Source organism: Astatotilapia calliptera, chromosome 14, assembly GCF_900246225.1.
Source record: "Astatotilapia calliptera chromosome 14, fAstCal1.2, whole genome shotgun sequence".
In the NCBI taxonomy this organism is placed as follows: Eukaryota; Metazoa; Chordata; class Actinopteri; order Cichliformes; family Cichlidae; genus Astatotilapia; species Astatotilapia calliptera.
The window spans coordinates 33,307,888-33,324,263 of NC_039315.1; the positions used below are offsets into that span (position 1 = coordinate 33,307,888).

Sequence of the window (16,376 nt, forward strand, 5' to 3'; positions counted from 1 at the left end):
TCAGTGGGCGACACCTGCTGGCTGCCTCAAACCATGACAGCGCAGTGCAGAGATTATACAGACAGTTAAACCACTGAAAACGTGCTTCTCAAAGGTTCAGCGGGAAACCTAGTGTTTACTATAGCACAGACCTCTAAACTGTTTGACAGCAGAATCACATAATCAGCACTCACGTGATCAGTGGAGCCATTTAAAGGAGTCTGTTGAATCAGATTCAAACAAATTACCATGAGATAACGGTCTTGATGCACGTTCAATTCCAAAAAGTTGATTGTGTTAATCTGGACATAGCATTTTCAGTGGGACTCAGATAGCTCCATTCCTATTTCATCCTCCCCACAACAACAGACACTTTGGAGATGGAGATCACTGCTTTTGTGACATGTTAGGTATTTTGTAGCACAGACACAACCATTCCTGCTCTTTTGAGGAGGTAATTTGGATCAGATTGGACTCCTGCATGTGGTTCTATCCCCCACATGGTTTAAATGAAGAATATGATATGAGCCGTTGTGGTTCTGACGTCTCACTGCCTGCAGTGCAGTTTGTGCATGAAAACAGTTTTCTGATGCTATCAGTTTGATCTGTATTTTATAAAACATCCAACTTGGATTTTTTTTAAATTAGTTAATGATTGATACAACAGGGTGAACTTGAGCAGCTGCACAGCATATACACTTACACCATGAAGTATAGGGAGGTGTTTGACAGTTTTTATAAGCTTTGTTGTTTCCTGTCAATATAACAATACAACTTGTTACTGTTCCATCATTTTGATGTTTAATTTGATTTCTTATTTTTAACAGATTTTTAAAAAATTTAAATAGGCCTGTAATGACAGTTTTTACCTCTATACTACTTTTGTTGGACTCTAATGGAGTAGTTTTCCATGTTTCAACATTGAAAACGATCCTTATTAATCATATACCGAGGCCTGGTGCGGTTCCTCGGTTCATCCACTGAACACTGAAAGTAGTAATTTCGGTTCATGTTACTTTAAGCTAACTTTCTCCTGATTGGCTGTCCCTCGCAAAGAGAAAGTTTGATTGGCAGGTGGGTGGAGCATTTGCCTCACATGGGTCATTTGTGCACATAATGACCTGTTTATCTGAAACACGCTGTATAACACTCACCAATCAGTTTGCTTATCAGCTAAACCTTTTACACTCACTGATCACTGTATCGACCGCTCTTTAACATAAATATCTAATCAGCCAATCACATGGCAACAACTCAATGTATTTGGTCGTGGACACATCTGTCAAACCAACCTGCTGATGCTCAAACTAGTCATCAGAAAGAGGAGAGGATGTGATTTAAGTGACTTGATTTTTGATTGTTGGTGCCAGTGAGGCTGGTTTGAGTATTTAAAAAATGGATCTACTGAGATATCCCCACACAACCATCTCTACTGTTTACAGAGAGAATATCCAGCATTGATGCCAAAGGTCAGAGTAGACTAGTATCTGCTCAAAGCAGTGTGACCAAAGGAAATAACCACTCATTTAAATCAACATATGCAGAAGAGCATCTGTGAATGTACAACATGTCTAAACTTGAAGCAGATGGGCTACAGCAGCAGAAGAACACACTGGGTACCACTCCTTCCAGCTAGAATAGGAAACAAACTACAACTCACCAAATCACACAGCAAAAGACTGGAAAAACATGGATGTGGTCTGATGAGTCTCGATTTCTGCTGCCACATTTGGGTGGTAGGGTCATAATTTAGTGTAGGCAACATGAAACCATGGATCCATCCTGCCTTGTATCAATGGTTCAGGCTGCAGGTGGCGGCCTGATGGTGTGGGGGCTATTTTCTTGGCACACTTTAGGCCCTTAGTACATCCTGAACACTGCTTAAATGTCACAGCCTACCTGAGTGTTCTTGCGGAGCATGTCCATCCCTTCATGATCAGTGTAGCATTTTCTGATGGCTGCTTCCAGCAGGATAACACATGCCACAAAGCCATCTGTGAGGAAAGTTTCCAGCACCTTGCTGAATCGAAGCCACGAAGAATTAAAAAGAGCTTTGAAAACAAAAGGGGTCCAACTCAGGTCTAGCACCTAATAAAGTGGCAGATGAGGGTTTATTATATGGATTAGCATAACCGGTTCACTTTAAGCGTTTCGTGTTTAATTTCAGTTGCTAATCATTTATAAATATGAATGTTTTCAGGTATCTTAAAAAAAATAAATTACAATCTTGGTTACACACCCTAACTCTGAGATTTGCATTTGGTCTTGTTCACATTGTAAACCAACCTGGAAAATATTAGAAAAAAAACCCAGAACACATCAGCAGGCATTTCTGGACCCTGCAGGGTTGCATGTTGTTGCCATTTTATTAACTCTGGGCTACTTAACAACCCCTTTGGAAAAAAGGATAGGTCACACACACATAAAAAGCAACATCCAGCAGACACAGCCAGTTTGTTTTTAATTTTCAAATTTATTCATTCTTCAAATTCTATGTCATGGTTTAGTGTGTTGGCAGAATTCTACATTGGTTTGGTGGATACAGTAACTCAGGAGTGATAACAAGAGTGTATCTGTGAATCAACAGACAGACTTGGTATGAATAAAGCTTATACACAGAGAGGAAACATCTCCAGGCAGGCTAACAGAGGTCTTCCTCTTCCCAGACACGTCTTATATTGCTATACTAACAAAGGCACATGGACAAGTTTGAGTTAACAAACACCAAAAAGCTTCTTCTCCCCAAAACGTTTCACATCATCAAACCTCGTTTGGCTTGAGTCGCTCATTTAAAACACAACAAAAATGGACATTTACATCTCCAACAACATTTAGTACGACACCATAACGTCATATTAATCATACAACACATAATCACTAGAAATCAACAGGGCCTTTGGCTAATGCACACAGCAGCAGCAGCACTCAGAGACAAAGTTCTGACATCAAGTGGAAACATTTTGGAGCTGCTCTCATAAGTTTTCCAGAGCAAAACCTTTCCCCCATCTTTGGTCTCAGCTGCAGGCTTCAGGGAGAATCAGAGGTAAGACAGGGCTAAACAGAAATGTCTGAACTGGACTACAGGATGTGTTACACCTGAACAACTTCTGCTGTGACAGTTGGTGTCAGATGGCATTTTCTTGGCCTTTCAGATGGTGTCCTGCTCTGAGAAGTCTACTTTTGTTGTCACATATGAGTGAATGAACATCATGAGGCTACAGCGAGGAAACTGTTAGCTTGATTATAATTGCAAAGAAAAGAGTTAGCCTTCCAATAGGCTATATTGGAGATATAAAGCTCAGAGTTACATTCTGTCTTCATTAACGATTACAAAACCAAATGTGTAGGAGGGCTTTTAACAAACAAGATTTCCTGGAAATTTCCCATAAATCAAACCAAAGTCTTTCCCACAAACCGTGCCATTATTCTCTCCTAAATCAAGCTGGATGTAGCTACATATTTACAATTAAGACATGAGACTCTTGTCAATTCAATCTTCTCATCAATTAATAGCATCTTTTGGCGTTTTAACATAGCCCAATATAGTACAATCATTGCTGAACCAAATACAGCTTTAAAATTTAGTCTCACAGGGCTAAAGTTATTATTATTATTTTTAAAAGCCAAAATGCTGTTAGCTGTCAGACTGGTGAAAGCCTATTTAGGTGTAGCAACACCTGGTTAGTTGAGTGTAACAGGCAGTGTGGAGGGTGGAGCGGAGGGCAGACATAGTGATGGAGGGACTCTGTGGTGGTGAACAATTGGTGTGTGCTGTACATGCTGCTGCTGCTGGTGTTAATCCAACGTTCACTGAGAGGATGGCAGGTTCCCATCTGCACTTAACTCGACTCATTGGAGCGTCATGGTTCTCACACGGCGGTGAAGAGCTGCAAAACTGTTGTAAATAAAGTCAGAAAGAAAGGCACAAGCACCTAGCATCAAGGCAAACCACTGCTGCACCCTCACTTCTCTCTCCCCGTCTTTCTCTTGCCTTTTCCACAAACCCGTCTCACTTACTTTGTTCTTTTCTTGCAGCATTTAAGGAACATGCTGCTGCGATTCTCTCACAATTACCTCTCTTCTTACTCAAACACTGTACAAATAAAGATTCTGAAGAGTATTCAGTAGTAAATTGAACTCTTTAAGGTATTTTCAGCCACATCTGACACTAAAAAGTTTTTTTTGGCCTCAAATCTTTACTGAATGTTCGAAAAGTTCCTGTTCCTCCTCGTCAAACCTCCCAGCATCTGTCCTACATGCTGTCAAACCTTGTTCTTAACACTCCGCAACAAGATACAGCTTTAATAACTCGCCCAGTTAACGAAGCAGTGTCAGGCAGACAAAGGAGCAAAATAAAAATAAAAAAGTAAACAGGGAAAAAAAAAGAGGCAACAGCTGACCCTGACTTTGATCCACAACAGCCCCCTTCATCTCACTGTCTTCTATTCTAACACTTTCCTTATTGTTTTCTTGGTCATGTTCCCATATAAAGCACAATAAACAGCTGGTGCAAGAAAATTGCACCAAATATATTTGTTATCCCTTGGCCTCATATATAAAATCAGAATATTTAAACAGCATTAAACAGTATTAATCCCAAAAATATTATCTATAAACATAAATATATCAATTAGTTTAGCTGGATTTTTATTGTTTTTTGTTTAAATCGGAAACACATGCCACCCATCTAGTGACAGTTTGCATCTGATTGGCTTAAGCAGAGTGGAGTCTGCAGTCATGTGATTGGTGGATGGCAGAGGTCAGGAGGACATGGGTCCTGGTGTGTGTGGTCAGAGTGGCCATCATCTGGAGTTCAGCCTGGGAGCCGTCTGAAAGGGAGCCGGAGGAGAAACGTTTCACCTTAACTCAGAAACTACTGTGTACTGCTTTACACCAAAATCTTTATTCACAGCAGTTGAATAGCATACAACAACAGTCAGGATCAGTAAATCGATTCAAATCAGTCAGCAAAGCTTGCATCTATATGACATCACTGAGAGCGGGGCATGGTCTGTGGTGCCACTGCAGGGGAGGTGGACACACCTGAGCAGCAGCTGCAATCACGCCTCTCTGGCTTTAAAGTCTGCACTGGCTCCTGTCAGTGTTATTGTTGGTATGTTGAGCTGTAGCTGTGGTTTGTACAGCAACCGTGTGTGTGATAGTAATAAAGAATGCTGAAAAGCATTAAGATGTGGACCAGTCTGCCGTGTATTTACTACAACCTAATATGGTCATCTCACGCACACTGCTCTGGCTTTGAACGCAGATGCTCCACCCACCCACTGTTGGACAGGTGGTCGGGCTACCAATTAAAAGAAAGCTGGTTTAAATGTTTTTTTTTAGAACTGTGAATGATGTGTAGATACACCCTTTGAAGCTGCACCAGCACTCATTAATGCAGACTGAAAAACGAGTATACAACAAAGTGACAACCCCCCCCCCCCCCCAAAACATCTGTAAACACTTTGCTGACAAAGACATAGAACTGATAATGATGCAGAAGATGATGAAGCACACTCACCACAGACAAGTGTCCATTCTTAGCTTTGGCCACCAGCAGTTCTGATCCAGGTGTGAAATCTATTATCCCCTCCTTTCCCTGACCCATTGTAAACTTTATACTGGGGAAGCAACAGAGGGGCAGTGAGAATCATGAAGGAACTCATAAAGTACTCCAGAATGATTAACATGAAAGGAGCCTGAGATTACCAGTGCAGACCGTGCACAGCTTTGTGGGGAACAGTGTGTGTGTTTCTGCCTCTCACCTGCCCTGGTTGATGTTGATGGTGTTGATTTTGTCAGCGCAGATGGCGATCTTGGTCAGGGTCTCGATCACATGGTCGCTCTGCAGAACCACATCTCCCTGCGAGGAAACACAGGCAGACGCAAATTAGTTTTTTCTGTGGGACTTTTTTTTTCCTTCTTCAAAACAGCAGCAAAGCAGTTAGGTGTCCTCATCTTCACCTTTTGCTTGTTGTCCTCACTGGGCACGTGCAGAACAAACACGCCATCGCTAAGAGAGCTGACGGAGATGCCTGCAAACACAGCACAACAATTAGTGGCTATTTTCTTTTCAAAATGTCAATCACTATTCCAAATCATGTGACAAACACCCGCTAAAAGACAAGAAGACACGAGAAGCGTCTGTCTGTTTTTGACCTCTGACCTTTCAGAGCGCCGTAGTCAATGCGCTGCTTGAGCTTGCCCTCCTCTGCAATAACGGCACTGTTGGCAGTGAGCAGCAGCTGCCGGGGGCGGGGCTTGTAGCCCCTCCTGTCGTACTTGGTGACCGGCACTGCATACTGGGGACAAAAGCGCAGGAAGATCAGTACATGCTGATGCTGAGCTTGTAGTTAAAACTGTCTAAAGCTTCACTAACCTTCATCTTCTCACTGCCCAGAGCCTGCACAACTTTGGGGTTAATGTTCTCGCCATCTGAATAAGAGCAGACACATTCACTGATCTGAAAGCATTTGTAGCCCGTTGGCTGCAGAGTGAGCAATGGCTTACCGAGTCTGGTGCTGACAAACAGCTTGGGCACGCTCTGTGGGTAGTTGTCCTTCTTGTCTTTGAAGATCTCGCTGGCAATCATCTTCTGCTCCATCTATTCAAAGGCGAGAGTGATGTGAATGAAGCAAGCAGCAAACCAGAAAACTTACAGTGTGATAGAGAGCGCGGGGCAGTCATCACCTGATGTTTCCACTCAGGACTGATCTTCTTGCAGTAACTCCACACCATGTTCTGCATGCACATCTTACGCAAATGCTCAGACGCCTACAGACACACAGAGGTTTCACATTACTTGACTACTGGCTTCAATTTTCACTCATTTTCTATATGAGAAGGTCTTACCAGACAGAACATTTACATGAACATTTTTCAGTCAAATCTGAATTCTGACCTCAGTGAGAGCAGCTGGAGGAGTGGGCCAGCTCTTGTCCAGGACATTTTTGGGCAGGTTCTTGCAGAGGTTCATGAGGAAAGAGTAGCGCACATAATCCAGGAAATACTCGTTCTCTGGACAGCGCTCCTTGTGACGGTAGATGAAGCCTTTGATGAACCTGATGGAGAGACAAGAAAGGAGCTGGAATCATCAAAAACCAGCAACATAAAGTTTCTTCACAGTAATCCTAAGAGAAACATTAGAATGAAACAGCACCCATATATTTTTTTTTTAAAAGAACTCATTGGAACTTTCATAGCTTTCAGAATGTAATGATTAGTTTTTTTCCAATTCATTTACTTCATTGTCTCCCTGACAATTATTCTGCATTTTGTTTCACTTTACTTAAATGATTATTATTAGGACTGATCCTCAAAGCAAGTCTCTTGAGTAAAACACAAAATCTGACTGTTAGTAATTAAGGCAAATGAGGTAAGGTAATAAGGTTGTAATTAAATATGTTTAAATGAAACCAAACAGAGCTTCCCATACTTTACATTTCACAGTCACGCGTAAGCACAATCCTTTGGCAATACTAAAGTGCCAAAAAGCTGCAGTTCCTCTAATCTCCACTTGAGGCTGCTCCAATGGTCCACAGCCTCTGACACAAAAACTTGGTCTCTATGGATAAACGTTTTCATTAAAGTATGGCACCATCTACTGGTTGGATCCGGTATAATCTGTACCTGCGGATTGTATTTGCTGCCTGTCGTCTGCGCTGGGCCCTTCTTCTGGCCAGGATCCCCCTCCACCATGCCTGGACTGCAATAGCTGCCAGATACAGCAAATTCACATAAATAAATGGTTCAGATTTACTGTAAATATGAGATACACATGTATCTCGTGTATAAACTTTATATAAACCTCCCTACCTGAGTTTCTGAGCTTCTGGTATTTGCACTTCTGGCTGTAGCCTTTCCACCCCGCCTGCAGCTTGGTGGCTGTGTGGGGACAGAGGCAACAAGCTCAAACCTGCAGCACATTGTCTGTCAGCAATATAACGGCATTGATGCGTCAGATCGAGACTTGCCAACTCTTACCGAGACTGTGTTTCCTGGTCTCCAGTGCATCCTCTGTGGCAAACAAGGTCTTTGGGAAGCGAATGAAGATTTTGGATCTAAGTGGTTATGAAAGACATGGAATTACAGACACAATAAAGAAAGTCAAAATATGGGACAGTGCTTCTTATTCTACAGGATCTGTGACAGCTGCCAGATATGACAGATTAGTTTTGACATCTTCATCAGACAGTGCAGCTGACCTGCCCATTTTGTACTCCTCAGGCTTGTATCCCAAGTGTTTGACCAATGTGGAAACTCCATCTGACAGCTTCCCGTCCCAGTTAGGCCACGTGCCTGGACACAGGGACTTGTATCTAAACATAAAAAGAAAAAAAAACAAAGTAATCATTTGAATTAAATCAAAAACTAAAAGGGTCTGGCTGTTTATAAGACAGCAGGTTAGCCAGCTATTTCTATAGTTTCTATTTGGAGGCCAGCCTTTATTTGTTTGTCTCACCTCTGCCTGATCATTATCAGAGACCCGCTTTTTAACAGATAAAGACATACAGGTAAATAAATGCCTCAGGCGAGCACAAACCAGTCAGAGAAATAATGTGCAATATGTAAGCTTTGTTTGATTTATCTGTAGTAAGACTGCCAAATGATCCCTTTTTCCAGCCTCTGACCTGTGAGGATTTAGTGCTTTTGCCTAACGTCACAGGAAGTAACAAGGAATTTTCTGTTTCCCCTTTTTTGCTTCAGGAAACTTCTTTTTTTCAACCTCTATTCCAAATTAAGTTAGCAATGATAGCAGAAGGTGATTTAAGACACTTTGGCTTAAAAGGCCTCTCACCTGAGAGAAGAATAATAGCTCTACACCAGCATGGGTTTACTGTCATTCAAATCGAGTTTAAATACTGGGAATAGTCACTTTTGAGCAGCTTTGAACTTTTTTCTTGTTTTGCTGCCAATGACTTGGGGTATGAGGAGGAGGTATTGAGACTTTTGGTAGGTGTTAAAAGCTACTATAGTGTACTGAGGTATCCAATGGAATGCAAAGCTCAATACTACGTTGTTCCATAGTTATGAACGAATCTAAATAGTTTTACTTAATAATGTTCAATGAATTACTAAAACTAATGTGTTTCTATGTGAGAATCTTTGTGACCGATAGCTGCGATGACACCAGCAGATGTTGTGGAGACATGTTAGCGGTGGCAGATCACCTCTGCAGGAACACCTCGTAGCGGCGTCTGTAGGCAAAGCCTGCCCTCCTCACCCGCAGATTCTCCATCAGTCCCAGATACTTGACCTGGTGACGGATCAATACTTCATCAAATCGACCTGTGACGGAGAGCAGAGGGAGAGCAGGCTCAGTGAGAAAAATGTGAAAGGCAGCAGAGCAAAATGAACCAGAGAAAACCAGTAAATGCTAAGCAGCAGGAGTGGGAGTGACACAGGACAAAGAAAGAGTGTGAAACCAACAAAAGGCCAACTGTGGAGAGAAACAAAGGGCTGGTCCGATATACTGACGACCACACGGAGAGGTCCACTGCAGCTACTGATGGAGCAGAAAAAAACAAAACAAACAAACAAACAAAAAAACAACAACAACCCCAAATCCAACCTGCTTAGGTCAGAATTTTTGAAATATCAGAATGAATGTGAGGTTTGTGGGGAAATTATTATCTTGTTGAAGCTCCTTTTACTAAAAGTATTGCATAAAGCTGACATTGACCCTCTGAAAAATACTAACACTCATAGCAATCTGAATCGAGCTGACAACAAAAAACAACTTTATTACAGGAGTATTTTATTTTGAAAATCTGAATTTATATAGTGTGAAACATTAACAGATACAAATAAAGCAGAATTAAAACTTACTACATGCACTTGAAACATTTTCATGCTGTTGAAATCTAAATTTATGAAGTACACCTAAATGTAAGCTTTGCAATTGGAAAACAATATTAGCACAGGTCTCCACCAAAACAACAGGCTTCTTTGTAAATGTCCAGTAAAGTCACTGGTTTTGTTTGAACAGATTAAAGAGTAGAAAGCTCACATCTGTCAACTGTTTTTATTATCATCACTTAGAGTGGTGATGGCAGCTGGTAGTAATAACAGCAAAAATACCATCATTTTGTTGTAGGGGGGCAATAATATGTGAGAGAGGGTCGGGCGTATGCAGGTACACACAAACAGACATAAATGCTCCCAATTTACTCAACATCTGACACCTATGTGTCACCTCACTGTCTTCCTCGCTTTCCTGGCCTCACACTTATACTCTTTGTTGTGCCCTGGATTTATTATTTATGCTGTGTTTGTGGGGAAAGTATTGTTCCGTAGTTAGATTTTGCATTGAAAAAAAGCAAAGACTAGAAGGAAAAACTGATGATGGATATGTCTGTGAAGGTTCATCGTAGTCTAAGGAGCTTGGAAAGAAAAGCGTCTGGACTTCTCATCCAAGAAGCTTCTTCAGTTCAGAACTGAACTGAACAGATGAGAGGTGAAACGTCTTCAAGCAACTTAAAGAAGTCCAGACGCTTTTCTTTCCAAGCTCTTTAGACTGATGATGGATATGAGATCATTATGAAATCGTGATCCATTAGCTGTCACCGAATGAGGCGAACAATCGATTCAAACATTTAACAACAACATTTGAAAGAATGCGTTCTATCGTGTTCTGCACTACATTAACAGAAAAAGGACTTGAAACCATACCTGACTGCTTGGAGTCATTGGGCTTGATACAGCGCACGTACGACGGCTCCTTGGACATCAGGATCTCCATGAGTTTCGCCAGACTGGCTTTGAACTGGGTGGCTGCCTGGAGGGGCAGACACAGAAATATGATGAATGAGAGGTGGTTAGCAGGGGATAGAGAGATGAAGGCAAGAGGACGCTGGGTGGCAAATGGAGCAAAGACTTAAAAAGATAAAAAGTGACGAGGAGAAGAGCAAACTGAAGCCTGCTGACAGAGAGGATGAGCTAAGAAGAGCAACGTCAGCAGGGGGCGGCGATGTGACGGCAAGCCCAGCTGACACTGAACACTGGGCCCAGTGTGGAGTACTGGGACTCTTAACCCGCCAGCCTGTGACAGGTCCTGTGTGAGTGAGCGTGCATGGAGGACATACAAGTGTCAGGGAATTCCTCAGTGAGTGGGTAGCCACAGAGAATCCCCATCAGACCGCCCACTCAGCACTGGAGAGGGGAAACACACCACTGTTTGTTTTGCTGTGGGAAAGTATGCTGGGACGCAAACAAGGAAAAACACGGCAGACCTCAGGAAACCTCAGAAATTGAAGCAGGGAGGCACAGATGGACACTGAGGTATCTCACCGTATCAGGACGCTTCTTGTCACTCAGCTCTTCCCTGTTAAAGCACTGCGTCAGGATCTTGTTCTCTGACATACACATGACCTGCAGACACACACGCAGGGTACGTTTAGCCTGAACGTCAACTCTGGGAAAGAAAATGGTTCGCTTAAACTCTGTCTCACCTCTTTTAGGTTCCTGAAGAGCAGGTCGTTGTTCTTGTCCAAAAATCCTGAAAGGAGAAAGAGTCAGATGTGAAAATGCAATACCTCACATTAACACTCATCACTGGCCCACTGCTCTGACTTTCTCTTCTTCAAATGTGTGAGAGAAAAAAAATCCAGATTCTCAGATTATTTCTTGGTCTTCCTTCAAAGGGAAAAACTCCCAATGCAGCAAGCGAGCTAAAACAATAATAATACTAATAAAAAAAAAATCAAACAAACAGTGGTACATTTTCAATTTAGACAGACTGAAGAGTTTTCTAATACTGAATTTGATTTTATACCACAGTAAATAAAAATTTTATTTTCTGATTTTCCAGCTGTAACAAGTTCAATTGAGGATCTTTCAAAGTGGTCTTAAAGCGGATCTATGTGACTTTTCCTCATTTCCTTTCATATATGACCCTGTTACAATGTAATGTAATGTAAATGCTCATTTTAACCACGGCAAACAGCTCAAGATCAGTGTAGGTACAAGTAGTCACTGAAACTTAGGGTTCGGGCTGATGCTTCTTTCTACTCTTGGCTCAACGTTACATTATTCAAAGTGGATACCTCTAATATGGTCAGGCCCCAGCCAACTGCTATTCAAATACTTTGTTAGTGAGGGGCATCCAGTCACAAGAACGTTGTCTTGTTTCAGTCAGACGTTAAACTAAAAGGCTGCATGAAGTCCTGGGATAAGCAAATACGTAAGGATAATTTTGGACTGTGAATTATGCAAAGTTACTGAATTAAAGTTTAAAAATGTGAACAGAATAGGTTACCTTTAACAGCTTGCTTAATAGCAAATAAAGCCGATATATTTAGAGTTGTATCTAAATGTACTTACTACTACTACAGGTTAATTTGACGGATAACGTAACTACTAACTGTATGCTTTCTCTGTTAAGGTGAGCCTTCCAAATTGGTGAATTAACCTTTTTCAAGCAAGGTTCATAAGAAGTAAGCAGGATTTTCATAAGAAGTACTTTCACACAGTGCATTTGTGGCTAACTAGCTTGTTGCTTCTGAAATGTTGACCCAGGGCAACATTAAGAATAAGGGTTCAAAATTGCTACTTGTTACGTTTGAATGTCAAGAAGATGGTCAGAAACTGGATTATTTATATAACTTTATAAAAAAAATCCGTCACATCACTGCTACAAACAAACTGTGCAAGAACAGGCCTGATGTATGTGATTTTGTTATGTGAAGTATTAGAGCTTCTGTAAGTCTGCTCAGAGCTTTTACCATTTACTGGGAGTATTATCAAACAGTACTGGTATTTAGTACTGGAAAGGAGTCTGACATGCCTGACTGCTTTGCCAAATTCACCACAATAACAAACATGCAACGGCACGAGGTCATGCTGTCCTTGGCTGTTTTTTTCCACTTAGAAAAAAGAAGCACTACTTTGATGTTGACACTGTTCACAGCAGTACACTCTCACATCAACACAACCACACACATATACATATATATATATAAATACACACACACACACACACACCGTTGACATTGTAGTTAACCTCCCCAGCGTAATGCAGCAGTCTGAATTCATCACGGCCCATTACCTTCCGGGTCTTTGCATCTGCCAGTTTGTGACTGCAGGGAAGAACACAAACAAACAACGTGGATTTACCAGGAAATAAACTGGATACATTTAATAGTTCAAAGTCTGACAAGCTGAACTTTATGTGAGATCACACTGTATAAGCTGTGGATGAGATGAGATCAAACTAACGTGACAAAGTGTGCGTGTCCGCCCACGGTGTCCTCCAGCTTCTCTAGGAAGGTCAAGTCACTGGCATCTCCGGGCCTCAGACACTCCTCATCCTGTGACACATGAACAGAGAGGTCAAATATTGTGACTACAAACTCTCAGAGTTTGGCTGTCACACTTGCCTGTTGTGTCCTGTGTATTAAAGGTCAGGTACAAAAGGTCTTGTTCACTTGTCTAACAAAAGGTGTAATTTTCACTGAGGTAAGCAGGAACATCTCCCTTTCACATTTTAAAATCATAACTTTCCTCTTAATCTTTGGGTATATGTTTGATTTTCTCCCTAAAATGTCTCTAAACACAAAAAATAAGTTTGATTCATTCATATAGTAACATATCTAAATATAGATGATACATGGTGAGCTTCTTTATAGCAGTCACTGAACAGCCAACACTGGACCCACAGTGCGCAGTGGTTAGCAGCGCTCGCCTTGCAGGAAGAGGTTTGTGGTTTGAATCTGCTGTTGTCTGAGGAGCTTGCAGACTGAAGTGTTCTGTCACTTTTCAACCAAATTCACCACATCTTTGTTTGTTTTTTTCCCCCCGATTTTACATTTTTAGTTTTTGCTTCGACTGTCACTCTCAGGCCTACGCACTAAATAAGAAGCTGGAGACAAAAGTCTATGTGCTTGTCTATGCATGGATTATTCCTGTTTGTCTGATATGTTCCACTAAAGACTATTCTTTTTAATATGCTCACCCATAGATTCTTTAAATATTTCTGCTTCTAGACCACATAAGCAATAAGTGAGAGGGACTAGCATATCTCCTCACCAGAATGGAGATGATGCCTTTAAACTTCTCCTCCACCAGGTCACAGATTATCTTGTTGTTGAAGTACTGCACTGGCTCCCACTGGAAATGCACAAAAGTTATGGTTAGAGATCATTAAGAGAAAAAAAAATGACTGATTGCTGAGCAGCTCAACGATCTGCTGCACAGATAGGAAAAAGAAATCATTAATAGATTTTTTTCTCATTAAAATCTGAGCTGCCACCAGAAATTGATAAGACCAAGACACAAAACAACTTGAAAGCACAAGAATCAAAATCACAGTGCACCCCAGGCTGAGTGTGGTGGTTGCAGGTCCTGTTACCTGTTAGCACAGTCAAACTATTTCCACTGAGACGGCAGAGAGAGAGGGGGAGAGCGAGAGATATCAGATAAGAATGGACTCTTTGAGAAGAGAATCCAAGCTTCTCCCACAACTTGTTTGCTCTCTGACCACACATACATTTACATTAGAATGAAAACAAGATGCTCTTGTTCTGAAGGGCCAAACAAAATCAAAATTCAATGAATATAAATGAGGAGAATAAGAGTAAGTGAGGAGAACAGTCAGCATCTTGAAACATCTTTCAGTGCAGACCTGTTTTGACATGTAATCTTCTTAAGAGGTTGAAATTTTTAATCTGTAAATAAAAGGCCTCCACCTCCCTCACCTCAACCAATAAGAGGGCTTCATTTCTAATGGGTCTGCATCTTCTAAAAATATGTGCACTTTCTCTAAATTACTTTGAGTTTAGACTCTGAGGGGGAAAAAAGCAGAACAGTGAATTCAATTATCGGCTTTACTTTGGAAAACTGCAGACACAATTGCATTAGGAGCTCTTTGCAGAGCCTGAACTCTCACTGACCCACTGATGAAAACAAACTGTGGAAAAAGTAAATAAGAAATCTTTAAAGCATGAGCAGAGCGGTGCACAGAGTAGGGAAACCCCTGCACAAAATTTTTAAAAAAAAGAGAAAAAAATTCTACATGTACATTTGCTGCAGCTGAACAAGCAAACAGCAGGTTTTTTACATATGGAAAAGGTCCACGGCCATCACTGTCTAAGCTTTCTGAAACCAGACCTGAGGAACACATGGTACTTTTAATGGGAAACTACATATGACAACAGGTCGATCACAGCAGGTGTATGGGCACTGAGACAGAGAGCAGTGTCTGACCGTGATGCCTTCGGCCTCGTACTCGTCCTGCTCCGACTTCAGGGTGAGCTCGATGAAGAGCTGCTGCAGCTTCTCGTTACAATAGTTGATGCAGAACTGCTCAAAGCTGACACATGCAACAAACGAGACAGATAAGACAAAGCAAGGAGACATGTTGATTCTAGTTTATTATGTCACACTGTTCACAGAGTAGACGACAATGGAAGTGGAACACATCCAAATGAGTTCATCTAAGTTTTTTAGCACACAAAAAGGGGAAAAGGATTCATTGGCTAATTTGGGGGTAGTTGTACCTGTTGTGCTGGAAGACCTCAAAGCCATAGATATCCAGCAGACCAATGACACTGTAATTCTTGGAAGAGTCGCTCTGTTAGAAAAAACAAACAAAAAACGCATTTGTAATATACAGGAAAAGGAAAGTCCCAGCATACAATAAACACCATTTCATCATCTAAAGAAACTGCTGTTATGCTGCTCAGAACAATACTACCAATGAGGTTGAGCAATACAGTAAATCAGACCAGTGCTAGCATTTATATAATAACTGGATTGAATAATATTCTGCAGAAATAAAACATTAAGATAGATAACTGCTATGGCATTAATGTACTGAGAGGTTGGAAAAGAATTTGTAAAGTAATGAATTTAGAGGAAGACTCTAAACTTAATTTAAAACCAAGTATGTTAGCTACTCTCTTTCACTGGCTAAAAAAAATTAAAAAAAACAGACGTCTACCTCTTGTTTTCTGCACTATAATAAGTTTGTTTTTAAGCCTCGAGATTTAAAGGTAATGGTTCATATTAGATGGATTAATTCTTGAGGATAAAAGAATTAAAGAAAACATAAAAGTTAAATTTATGGGAATAGAAAACAAGCTAAAACTGGTAGAGTTTCTTTTCTTTCTTTCTTTTTTGAAAATGGGATTATTTCACGTAACAGGTGTGATAATATAAAAAAAAAAAAAGTGTATATTCATGACAAATGTGAAACTATAGAAATAAGAAATGCACTCAATGTATATGAACATGTGCAGCGTCCAGCATGTATGATGGCCGTTATTAGTGCGCTTTTTGATATGGCTTGAAACTTTGTCTATACATTTTTAATTTTTGGTGCAGTTAAACTAAGGGTAGCTTTATAAATTTATCAATAAACACATTTTATTAAGGAAAATCACAGGTTAAGATTTAAACTT

At 40.9% G+C, this 16,376-nt stretch overlaps 1 protein-coding gene across 6 annotated transcripts in view; it reads right to left on the bottom strand.

Moving 5' to 3' along the window:
• Positions 1-2,432: 2,432 nt before the first annotated feature.
• LOC113035673 (unconventional myosin-Ic) overlaps positions 2,433-16,376 on the bottom strand; it is a 63,505-nt gene continuing 49,561 nt past the window's right edge. For all 6 annotated transcript variants that reach the window (XM_026191281.1, XM_026191280.1, XM_026191283.1 and 3 more), the window contains 22 exons: positions 15,474-15,547; positions 15,181-15,286; positions 14,005-14,085; positions 13,195-13,286; positions 12,961-13,055; positions 11,430-11,476; positions 11,269-11,349; positions 10,651-10,756; positions 9,150-9,267; positions 8,184-8,297; positions 7,963-8,039; positions 7,795-7,863; positions 7,609-7,693; positions 6,881-7,040; positions 6,670-6,753; positions 6,490-6,583; positions 6,359-6,414; positions 6,146-6,281; positions 5,944-6,014; positions 5,745-5,842; positions 5,501-5,600; positions 2,433-4,808 (listed from right to left, as the gene is read on the bottom strand). In XM_026191281.1, the coding sequence (XP_026047066.1) occupies positions 4,782-4,808; positions 5,501-5,600; positions 5,745-5,842; positions 5,944-6,014; positions 6,146-6,281; positions 6,359-6,414; positions 6,490-6,583; positions 6,670-6,753; positions 6,881-7,040; positions 7,609-7,693; positions 7,795-7,863; positions 7,963-8,039; positions 8,184-8,297; positions 9,150-9,267; positions 10,651-10,756; positions 11,269-11,349; positions 11,430-11,476; positions 12,961-13,055; positions 13,195-13,286; positions 14,005-14,085; positions 15,181-15,286; positions 15,474-15,547 (1,971 nt within the window). In that variant the 3' untranslated portion in view covers positions 2,433-4,781. The remainder of the gene's footprint in view (positions 4,809-5,500; positions 5,601-5,744; positions 5,843-5,943; positions 6,015-6,145; positions 6,282-6,358; positions 6,415-6,489; positions 6,584-6,669; positions 6,754-6,880; positions 7,041-7,608; positions 7,694-7,794; positions 7,864-7,962; positions 8,040-8,183; positions 8,298-9,149; positions 9,268-10,650; positions 10,757-11,268; positions 11,350-11,429; positions 11,477-12,960; positions 13,056-13,194; positions 13,287-14,004; positions 14,086-15,180; positions 15,287-15,473; positions 15,548-16,376) is intronic.